A 12,052-nucleotide genomic window follows, 5' to 3' on the forward strand; every position below is an offset into this window, starting at 1 on the left:
CCAAAGACGGGGGGATCCACAGCACCTTTTGTGATGTGTTCCAAAGTCTCGGTCAAGAAACTTCATGACAATAGTGTCAGGTGGACATTTTATTCTGGTTTGGTTTAAAGGAAGCTAGGAGGGAACATTATCAATACCTTGCTCTGCCATTACGTGGAGATGACCTACAAAAGACAGACACCTCGCGCATCAACACACTTGTAATAAGAAGGGAAGGAACGGGGATGCGGACTTACGATGTACAGACTTGAGTGCCATGCACTGGGAAGCAAGGCGTCCCATCAGTCTGGAGATAAGGAGTTGTAAATCCAACCCCCAAGACATGGCAGCATCAGGCAGGCCATAGGCAGTGACGGTGAACTTGTAGCCCCACTCACTGTTACTGCTGTCAGAGTGGAAGAGGAATTGTAGCCGAGGACCAGCCTTAAAGGTCACTTTCTAGAGGTAAACAAAAGTCATGTGGCCAAACAGATGTGAGGAGGCAGCATTTCAGTAATAAGCATGTTCTTTGTGACTCAAAACACCTAAATTTAAAAGTGGGCTCTAGTTCCACAAGTCCAAAACTACTAAAGGTAAAATGCACAAAGGGGTGACTGAAACAGAAAATTCACAACTGCACCTCACAAAGAAGCAGAATTGGCAGAAAGCTGCTGCTCAGCTTTCTAAACCTTAAATGACCACCTGCCCGTGACCTACTTAGCCAGTGATCACACCTGCTCATTCCTTTGTTCCCAGGCAAGACAACTGACAGTCTGAAGTAGAATGTAACCTCCATACCAGGAGCTCAAGCATATCTAACTGTGAGGTGGACTCCTAGATTTCACAACTATGGTCTGGGCCCTCCTCCTGGACCTAACCAGCCCTTTCTTGCTAAGACAGCTCCTCATTTACTCTGTACAACATGATATAAATCAGGGGTTGGCAAACTTTTCCTATGAAGAACCACATAGTAAATATTTCAGATTTTGCAGTCACAGTCTCTGTTTAGACTACTCAATTCTGCCACGGTAGTGCCAAAGCAACTATAAATGACACACAAACAAGGGGGTGTAGCTATGCTCCAAAAAATGTCTGTTTACAGAAAAGGTGACACGTTACAGTTTGTCAAACTCTAACATAACCCTTCCTTTTACAAAAGGGTAATATAAACGCTTCCCTTCAAAGATTATACCTCAATTGCCCCTTGAGCGCTGACAAAAGAATGGTATAGCAGTAGGTATTTCAACTCTTTCTGGGAATGCCACTCACCTTGGGCCATTTATCAGTGCCAACTTTCATGTCATAGCGTGTCTTCCCACCTCTAGCATCAGTAAATTCCAGATAATCATACCTGTGAAGGCACAATCTCTATTACCTTCCTTCTCTCATTTCTGACCCATCACTGCATGGGAAAAGAAGATGTGAGGCTTACCTTTTCTCAGTCTCACACCTCTCATCAAATTCCACCTCAAAATAGGTTGCCCCTGGACTAACAAAGACAGACACTTCATGGCAATTATTTTCATAGTTGTGGGCAGATTCCTTAGTCCATGTATGTAACACCACAGGCTGCTCTTGTTGCCAGGTCTCCACATCCAGCTATGCAAACAAATGAGTCAGGAAAAAAAGATTTTCATCACTGTGCCCCAGCCACACACAGGAGACTGTTTCTCTGTCAATGGCCAGCAGATGGGCTTTCACAGCCCTACTCAACCCGTCACACAGGCCAAAAGACACACCTGACGTGCCACCTACACAGACGGATCAACACACATCTATCATTCAGCAGAGTAGACGTGTGCCTTTATTATACTATAAGAACTCTGTGATCAGCTTCTAACTTTTAACATGACAGAACTATTTTTCACTAATTACTAGCATGAATTTTCAGTAGAAAAAGCACTGAATTAAGAGTTTGAAGAACTCACATTCCTACATGAGACCTTGGGCCCATTCTCTCTTCCTCCCTTTTCTTTCCTTTTTTTTTTGATTCTTTGCTTTTTTGCCTATTAAATATATATGCCCTTCCTACTGCCACACGGTTGATCTGAAACTCAAACAAGATAGTGACAAAACTTTGTGTACTATAAAATTAAGAGAGAAAATTTTAAAAATGCCAAACCTTCTTATTTGCCTTTCAACATACATTTTTTCTTCTAGACTCCAATCTGTTCATTCACTTACATGGTTTTTACATAATGTTATATGCTGTAAAATGATGAGTTTAATCTATACACAACTTCCTCTGTATTTCCTGTCTAATTCTGACCATATCAAATCAACTTTGACTGGCATTTATCCTTGCTGGCAACACCACTGATAAAATCAAGGTGGTCTTCTAGAGGCAATTTATTGGTGTAGGTCTGAAGTCAGTGGTATGTTTCATTACACATGGTCGCATCACTCCTAGGAGAGGACACAAAGCAGATTCAAGTGCCTACTTGAGTACCTTATTCGGTCCTCCTTCAGGGTCACTGCAGAGCTGCTGCAACAATTCTGTTAGGGTACTGAACTCTCTCAAGAGTGTGCAGTGAGAAATGTCTAAAGTGCAGAAGTCCAGCAAGAAGATGACCTAAAGGAAGATGAATGAAGCACTTAGAGTCCACCTCAGAGTCTGCCTGGGGGTGCAGATCACTAACCCCCCTCCACTCATAGCTGCCACTTTTTCTTACCAGCTGACGAGCTGCCATTGAAAACACCGAATTACATAATTTTTCTACTATGGTTTTTCCACTATACTGCGACAAAAGGGATTCCAAAATCACTCTCATGCTTGCCAGAAATTGTCCCACATCTATCAAAACATAAAGAAAATAATATTTCATATGGTAGAAACATCATTTGCTTAGTTATCACCAAGGGGCAAAGGTGGAGAGGGCCACAGAAGCTGTGGAGAGGATTCCACAACAGAAAGAACACAAGAGCATTAGATAAAAAGTTACTTTTAAAGCAAGTGATTTTTTTTTGCCTTTGCTATGCTTTGATGAAGTGGAAATGCCACTTTTATAAGGGAAGTTATATGGCTGACTGACCCAGCCATCAGCCTCCTTCTCCTTCTGTTTACAAAAGGCCCATGCATTCATTGTGTCAATCCAACGGGCCACACTCTAGGTGGCAAGACGTATACTGTAAGCATTTTTGTCACAGCTGCTGAGACCAGTTTGACAGAACTGAATTTTCCACATACAATTTCTCAGGATCTGCTACGTCTCATATCATTTCCTGTGGGTTTACTGAACATAAATTTGAGTATTCTCAGTAGTCAGCAAAGGTCATAGCAGTGCTCATACATCTCAGATTTTAAAAGTTCAAGACTTTTTTTGAGGCTGGCTGGTTGGCTCAGTTGGTTAGAGCACTGTGTTATAACACCAAGGGCAAGGGTTCAGAGCCCTACACTGGCCAGCCACAAAAAAAAAAACTTTCTTTTTTGGATGACTTGGTTAAAACAGGGATGATATTCCTGAAGAGTGAGATATCATCTAAGAGTGTGTAGTGTGATTGCTGAGGCAATATTTAGGCTGGGAAATAAGCTAATAAAAATAGTTAAGCATACTTCCACACTCAGAAAGGAAACTTAGGGCAAAAAGACATGCTATAGAATTCTATTTTAAGAAGACAAAAAACAACCCAAAGATCTGAATTGTAATAACATAAAGAAAACCATATGCACACTCAATGCATGAGTTAATAAAGAGAATAAACACACAGCATCAAAACCCAAACACCTATCTGTTTTCATTGATTGTGTACTGAAACTCACATTTCTCAATAAGGTCCACAGCAAGATCTTTGGCTCCAGAATCTGTGCTCTTCAGTTGCAAGTAGCACCAAGAGAGCAGGCTGCCTTGGACAGACCAGAACAGGGAGAAGAGCACAGAGCCAACCTCCGCTTGAGCCCCATTGAGCATCAACAGCTCACACTATATGGAAAAAGAAAAAGAGAAAGTGTTCACAAGGCCAGTCGCAGCTCACAGCCAAGGGCATTCTCTAAGGGAGCAGCTATTACTGACATGAAATTACTATGGATATGCAGCATAGTCATGAAAGAGCATTCAACCCAGAAGTGACCCCCCCCAAAAAAAAGGTACTATGAGAAATCCTCTCCTGTCCACCAGCTTTTCAGAACCTTTACAAGTGGTGTTTACTACACATGACATCTCCTTCTGCTGCTGCAGCCTTACCCCACTGTTACCTCTGCTTTCACATCCTCAGATCTCTTCTCTCTCTGGCACCTTCTCCTGAGCCTTGTTTCAAATCTCTCCCACCTTAAAAATACAATTCTTCATCCTTCTATGGTTCTCTAACCATCATCTTTGTTCTCAGGAATTTCTTTGAAAGGTTACCTGACCTCTAGAGATAAACTCTTGCACATAAGAACCATGAGGTCTGTGCACATCAGCACTGTTGTGGAATTAATTGCCCCAAACTGGGACCAACCCACCTACCCTATAAAGTAAAATAAATTGGATAAATAAATTGTGACATGTTCATAAAGGGAATATTGTACACCAGTAAAAACAAATGACAGCGCATACATCAACATGAGTGAATCTCAAAAACACTGTTGAGTGAAAAACACAAGCCACAGAAGATTGTATACAATATGATTCCATTAAAGGTCAAAACTAGGCAAAACAAACATGCTGTGCAGGGCTAAGTAGAAAGAAAAACAAGGAAATGACAAGCACAAACCAGAATGGCGGTGATGTCTAGCGAGGAAGGCAGTAGGTGAGCCATGGGAGGTTGGAAGGGACTGGACATTACACTGGTAATGTCTCAGTCCTTAAAGCACACAGTTGTTTCTTTAAGCTGTCTGTCCACACTTACTCTTTTGTCTGTGTATCTCATTTTAAAAACTCGCCTACTCCTGCTCTGGTTTTGCTCTTCCCCTCCTCCCATCCTGCTGCTTCTGCTGACAACACTCCCCAAAGGCATCAGCTACCACCTAGAAAGCAAAGCCTCTCCACTTAACCTTAGAGGCCTTGCTGACCACTGTCCCTCTTGAAACCCTCTCCTCGCTCAGCTTCTGTCTCCCCTGAATTTCCTCCTGCCATTCCTTCCTATTCTCCTGGCTGCCCCGTTCTCCGTGGATGTTCCTCAGGATGCCCACGGATGATGCAATGCCATCTACAGTCATAACTTCAACTATCACCTGCTTGTTACTGATTGCAAAATCTCCAGCACTGAATCATCTCTTGAGTGAGCAACCCGATCTCATCACCTCAAGTCCTACCAGACCATAAACTTGGCATGTTCAAAGTCAATCCATTATCATTCTCCTCTTCAAATACCTGCTCCTCCCATCTCATCATTGGACTTTTGCACAGGCTGCTCTCTCCACCTGGAATGCGTCTCCTTCCTCTTCTTTCCTTGGTTAAACCCTATTCATGGCTTCACGCTGAACTCCAGCACCACCTTCAAAAAGCCTTTCCCCAGCCCCACTCCCAATGCTACCAGACAGGGCGAGGTATGCTCTTCTACATCCCACAGGACCCTGTGCTCACTTCTCTGAGAGCCCCTGCTGCATTGTTAGAACTGTTTGATTACATGTTTGTCTGCTCCTCAACACTGTGCTCCTTTGTCACTATAGCCCAGGACCTTGCACACAACAGGCACTCAGTGGATATTTGTTGAATTAATAAACTCATGAGAAAAATTTCAGACTAGGTACATTTCTGATCACCCTTAAATTTTTTTCCTAATCTAACTCTACCTTTTTAGTATAACCATAAGTGCTTTTTACTGAAAGATAATTCAGGGAAATAAGCTAATGGCTTCAGTGATCTCTGGCCTAGGAAATTCAATGCCATTTATAACTTCCTTTGTATTACAGGTAAATGAAATGGAAGAAAGAACAAACATTTGGTCTCCAAATGGTAAACAGTTATGGGAAATTCTTGTGGACAAATGCTATCTCATTTCTCCACATACATCTTACAGTAAGTCTGACCTAGTGGAAAGAGGACAAGACTCAGAGTTGAATAGCCCAGGTTTCAGTCCTGGCTCCAGCACCTACCAGCTCCTCACAGAGAAAGCAGATTAAACCTATGAAAACCAGGTAAGAACGCTGAAGTTGTCTGCCCAATGGCACTAATGATGTGACTGTAAAAATAAGACTGGTGAGGGCAAGAGCTCAGATAAGGATTCTCAGACAGGTAGAATTTAAATGAACTACAGGAGAAAGGGAAGGTGTGGGAAGTGACAGAAATAAGGACAGAGATTAGAATGAGCTGTGGCTAAATGGGGCAGAAAGCAAATATTGATGAGCAGTAAAATCTCAAAGTGAGATTTTAAGGAAGACTCAGAGATGGGCAGAAGAGTCTGGAAATAAGACAGAAAGCAGAAAGTAAATAAAAGAAAATTAATGTGACAGCAGAAAACAAAGCATTGATCAAAAATAAAGTTAAGGCTTATAAGTCAATGTTACCTTAAAGAATATAGGCATCATAATGAAATCCCAAACCCAGATTTAAAGTAATACCAGGTCTAAATAGTGGTCAGCCTCAGTGTGACCTTGGTAAATGATAACCTAGTCAGACTGCAAGCTCTCTAAGGTCTCTGTAAGTGAATTGGGAGAATAATTGCTGACTGGCCTTTCACTCCAGGCAGCTGGGAATGAATGAAATCATGGCTCTAACAGCAACTTGAAAAAATGCATAACAAAAATGTATAACATTTAAAGACACTAAGTTCAGCCACAAGGTACAAGATAAGTTATCGTGAAGTCCATGATGTCATTAAATACTTCAAGGGTGTGTTTGGACTGTCCCACCATAAAATCTCCTCTAACTCTCTGGTTCCCATATCTAGTCTGAAGAGGTAGCTCTCTGTCCCCCAGAACAGGCATTCTATCACTTCAGAATCTCTTGGGGTGCTTGGTAAAAACGCAGATTCTTAAGCCCTATCCCTACAGATTCTAAATCAATAGCTTGGGGTAGGACCTAGAAATCCACATTTTTTATCAAATATTCCAGTGATTCTGATCCAGCTGGAGCATGGACTACATTTTGAGAAACAAAATCCTTCATGCTAAAAAATAAATAAAGCGAAAAATTTAAAATATCATTAGCACAGGAAAAAGAGAATATATTTACAGATTTGATTAGTCTGTGTGTTAGGCAATTATGTTTTAGCCGATGTCTAAGATGGCAGTGGCCGACTGGAGGAACACCCAAAACGTCTGTGGAGAGTTTCAGGTCCCTAGAACAAGGTTTTCTGAGAATCACACAAAAAAAACAACCTTCCCCCTTCTTCCTCACCACCACATCCCCTTCCCGCGCGTGCAAATTTCTCCACCTATAGAAAAATCCCAACTCAGCTTTAACCCTGCTTGCTCCCTTTCCCTTCCTTCTTAGCCAATAGGAACAGTCCAGCTCAGCCTAACTGGATATAAAAGGCCCAGCCCGACTCTCCCGGCTGCTGCTCCCACTTCTGAGAGGGTAGCCCGCTTGTTCATTTTGCCTGCCTAATACACTTTGGTTGAGTCCCTGTCTCCTGGTGTGTTTCTTTTGCGCTCAGGCTGGGGTTTTTTTCTTTCACTGTGAATTTGCTAAGTAATCTTAATTTTTTTAAAAAAAGTCAAAGCAGTTTTCCACAAAATTCACACCATGAAAGTATAAATGTGCTGGGCTCATCAACTGATAGTACAAGAGCACTTGGTACAAATCCATTTCTCTTCTTTCACAGGAAGCCTTAACAAGCACGCCAGTGTTTTTATTGCTTGACTACCAAGGGACACGTGAGCGTCCCCTCACTTGTTTGCAGGAGCTGGCTGGGAAACCTGTGTGCTCATCTGTAATAGTCAAGTAACAAAGTACATTCACACTGTTAAGTGAGGGCTAAAGGGGAAGCCACAGTGACTGCCATATCATTTGCTCCTAAAAGTGTGAGGCAAAGGAAATAGGCAGGCAGCCATAAGATACCTCTCGAGCAGCCACAGAGAGAAGAGTGTTCATGACCACCAGGACTTCACTCATGTTCATGTCGGCCAGGTCGCTTTTCTCAGGTAAAAGTAGAAGGCCGCCTGGATCCTTATCACTGAAAGGACACAAACTAGTCATGACACCTGGTTTCTGGAATTGTGTAGTATAATGCTTACTATCTTAAAAGCTTCCAAAAAAGAACCCGGAAAGATTTCAGTATCTGTTCTCTAGATGAGAGGAGTTTGGGTCAGGAAGACAAGCTACGGTCCCAGCTGGGACTGTGACACTGTCTGCCCACATGCCCTTCCATAAGCACAGACTCATTAACCCTTAGAAGAGATCCTGAAAAATAAATTTGATGAATAAATCGCCTTAATTACCAACACAAAATACACCTAATCTCATGACTGCTAACTTGATGATCCAGGGTAAACACTCCCTGTGTCTTCACATGTTCTTCACATACACCCCCAGGCTCTTTCATCATCCTTGCTAACTGACTCTTAACACGTATTATACAGATAGCTCTCTAAGTCTGGCATCCATACCAGGTATGGTCTGACTTGCAGTCAGTTGCTCAGGTTGTTAGTTCCCTCCCTCCTTCAAGAGCCTACACCTCCAGCAATGCAGCCTCCAGGCCCTTTAGTTCTTTGGTAGTCAAAACATGTAAAAATCTTCAAGTCCTCCTCTCCCAGCACACCTCCTGCAAAGTACCATTCTGTGCTTCTGCAGTTGGTTTTAATGTAGTTAGATTTGTTGACTTAAGTACAGTATCCATTAGGTTTCAGTCTTTAAAAATCACTTAGAAACTGAAGTGTTCAAAGAGATCATCAGTAGGTTCAACTCTAAATTGTCTTACAATGACTTGGATTAAACTCTTGACAAGATTATTACTCTACCATTATTTTAGTCCCTCCTGTGTCTTGTAATAAGTCCCTCCAGAAACTTGGCTTTCTAGCTGAGCAGAGGGAAGTATTACTCCAAAAGCACATGAAAGGAAGGAACAGCTAAAGAAAACAAGTTTGCAAAGATTTGAGATACTTGACAATTGAAAGGAGTTATAAACTTACCTAAAATATGTGCACAGTGAACGGAAAGTAAGCTGCAGGGACTGCTTGTGCTTCTGCTCGGTGACATTTTTCTAGAAAACCAGAAACTGTACATTCAGAAAATCTACTCCATGACATTCCAGAGACCTAGAGCAGCATGAAATACCACCACCCACTGTTCCCAAGTATGAAGAAAGCCAGGGTCAGCAAAGCACCTCACAGCACCCAACTAAAACTTGGTCTAGCACTAAGAAGGAGCAGAACCAACCCTCTCAAGAAGATGGCAGGTTTACTTTGGTTCACTGTCAAAGTTAACATCTTCGAGCCTTCCTGCAGGAAAGCCTGATGCAAATGTTTAGGAAGATGACCTCCAAGAGACATATATTTTTCAACTCTGGACATCCCATCCCAGGAGCAAAAGGTACATTTCTTTTGAGTTTTCTATTTTTCAACAGGACCAAAGCCGTCTCTCTATCCTGTTCACAGTCTAGGGTGACATTTATAGGAATCAGATCTCCTGATGGGGCTACTGGCTTACTTTGGGGGGAACTTTTAAAAAAATCTTAATTCAATAAATGTATTGAACACCTACTGCTATGCAAGGCACTGAGAGAGATTTCCAGAAGATTTAAGACCTAGGGCCCTGCCTAGGGCAGTATAGAGGGAAGATAAGATACGGTCACAAGAACACATTTACCTGGAGACAGAAGTGCTTAGCACTGTAAAGAGTTGGCAGTGTTCAATTCATTAACATGTGAATGGAAAATATAACCCTTACTAATGCTGTCAGAAGGGCTGGGCAAAGGCAAGTGACTGAGTTGCTCTGCTAATAGACATTGACATCACTGAAGAGGTCATGTGTCCTCTAGTTTTCTGTGGGACACATGCTAGCAAAAAAAATAATAATAATTTGCTCAGCTAACTGGTAAATGCTTCCTGCCAACGAGCCGGACAGAGCCCCACCCACAGTCCAATGGGTCAAATCAACTGATGCTGTCAAAGGTTATAACTCAGAATGTGAGAAGTGATCCCTCAAGCTGATATGCACATTTTACGTATAGCTGAAAACAACCAAACACCCTTCCTTCTCTCTGAAACCTTCCTCAATCACTTGGCCTCAACATGGCTGTCCACATGGGGTCAGTTTTTCCTTGCAGCAGGAGTCCCCAACTAGACTACAGCCTTTTGGCAACAAGGGACCGTGTTTTATGCTTCTTTTGTTCCCTTCCTTATTTCTACAGGCCTTTATACATCCCACAGAACACTTCACTCACATTTGCTAATTGCTTGTTATATATGCCTTTTAAAATGCTGAATCTAGTTTTCTTTCTCAAATTCTTTTTATTAATTCCATTAGTTGCTTTTCTATACAGACAATAAAAAATAATCTACAATCATATCTGTAAATAATTAGTTTTATTCTTTCCAATTGCTATTTTTAGAATTTATTTTTCTTGTCCTTTGGCTCTGGCTAGGCCCTCCAATACAATCAAAGAGCAGCAGTGACAGTCAGCATTTGTATTTTTGAAAGAAAGGCTTTTAGTGCTCCATCACCAAGTATATTGTTTATTACAGGTTTTGGACCCATGCCCTCCACCACATTAAGGGAGTTCCCTTCTATTTCAAGTTTGCTAACGATTTTTTGTTACGATCATCATCAAAATTTAATCTTATTAAAATTTGTTTCGGCATTTATGGATGATATTTTTTCCTCTGATTTCATGTACTGATTTTTCTAATGTTAAACCACTGTTGCCTTACTAGGATGAATCCAAGTTGGTCATAATTTTGTTTATATGTTGTTGGATTGGTTAATTAATATTTTGTTAGGATTTTTCTAAGTATGTTTATAAGTAAGATTGGTTTACAATTATGCTTCCTTCTACACACACTTATCTAATTTATCCCCTCAGTTTACTTATATTGCCCTGTGTTTTATTGTCATATAACACAGGAACCTCTAAAGTTCCCTTACCTAGATGTTTTTGGTATGGCCTAGAAAGATAAATTTTTATTTTGTTTTGCATTATCATTAATTTTTTTTTCATGTATCACTCTCATTTTCTTTTTCTGGCAGCTGGCCAAATATGGGGATCCAAACCCTTAACCTCGGTGTTACAACACCATGCTTTAACCAACTGAGCTAACCAGCCTACATTTTCATATATAAATACTTCCTTCATATTTCTTAATAAAGACTTGCTATAATAATTTTAAAAAGAAAAAAGAAATACTTCCTTCAGAATTAAAAACCCAGACCTCTGTATAGGATATTTCATTTGATAACATAACACTTGTACATACTGAAAGCATTTTTCACCCCCAGTACTAATGTCTGAGTAACACAGAGATGGAGTCTAGGATGTGAGAAGAACCGGCTGAGGATTAAAACCTGGTTGTATTATTTTTACAGATATATACTAAAATATTTCTAAATAAAATACATCAGGGATTTACTTCCCTCCAAGTGGGGGCAGGGGAGGGAAACTGGATGAGGTATATTATAGATAAAAGATTAGTCTGAGTTTATAATTGTTGAAGGTAGGGGGGTGAGGGATTCATCATACTACTTAGTCTAGTTTTGTATTCGTTTAAATTTTTCCATAATAAAAAGTTAGAATGTTAAAAAGAAAATTTGCTTGTAGGCAAGTCATAAAGAAGAAGGAGTCTATCCTGCCACTTTCCAAGACAAGAGGTTATGAAACAGAGATTGGGATTATCTGTCATCCCCACCTTGAGTACTATGAGTACAGAACCATGTCCTTAGATTATCTGCGTGTCTCACGTGGACAAAGCTTTGCCTATAGTATGTATTAACAGACATTTGGGAAACTGAAACTGACAATATATCTGGAGAAAACAAAGACTGATAAATTTCATACTAAAAGACTTCAGAAATGGAATCCATGCTTATAGTAAATAATTACCATCATGGTGAAGAGATGGTTCCTCCGGGTCTGTCGATCAGGAAAGAAGATGGCAGCCCCATTGAGAAGGGTATTCCTGACTTCTTGCTTTAATATCTCCATGGACACAGAGTCTCCATCCACCCTATCTACCACTGATAAAAATAAACAATGGAATCAGCTTTAATATATTCCA

General features: G+C 40.9%; 1 protein-coding gene across 1 annotated transcript in view; it reads right to left on the reverse strand.

Annotated features, from left to right (window-relative positions):
* ZZEF1 (zinc finger ZZ-type and EF-hand domain containing 1) overlaps positions 1 to 12,052 on the reverse strand; it is a 107,375-nt gene that overhangs the window by 54,468 nt on the left and 40,855 nt on the right. Inside the window, exons 16-24 of the mRNA XM_063109531.1 lie at positions 11,878 to 12,011; positions 8,972 to 9,042; positions 7,902 to 8,016; positions 3,740 to 3,899; positions 2,652 to 2,773; positions 2,429 to 2,551; positions 1,412 to 1,578; positions 1,249 to 1,330; positions 237 to 438 (exon numbers count right to left, since the gene is read on the reverse strand). Coding sequence (XP_062965601.1) covers positions 237 to 438; positions 1,249 to 1,330; positions 1,412 to 1,578; positions 2,429 to 2,551; positions 2,652 to 2,773; positions 3,740 to 3,899; positions 7,902 to 8,016; positions 8,972 to 9,042; positions 11,878 to 12,011 — 1,176 coding nt within the window. The remainder of the gene's footprint in view (positions 1 to 236; positions 439 to 1,248; positions 1,331 to 1,411; positions 1,579 to 2,428; positions 2,552 to 2,651; positions 2,774 to 3,739; positions 3,900 to 7,901; positions 8,017 to 8,971; positions 9,043 to 11,877; positions 12,012 to 12,052) is intronic.

Source organism: Cynocephalus volans, chromosome 10 (genome assembly GCF_027409185.1).
Source record: "Cynocephalus volans isolate mCynVol1 chromosome 10, mCynVol1.pri, whole genome shotgun sequence".
Classification (NCBI taxonomy): domain Eukaryota; kingdom Metazoa; phylum Chordata; class Mammalia; order Dermoptera; family Cynocephalidae; genus Cynocephalus; species Cynocephalus volans.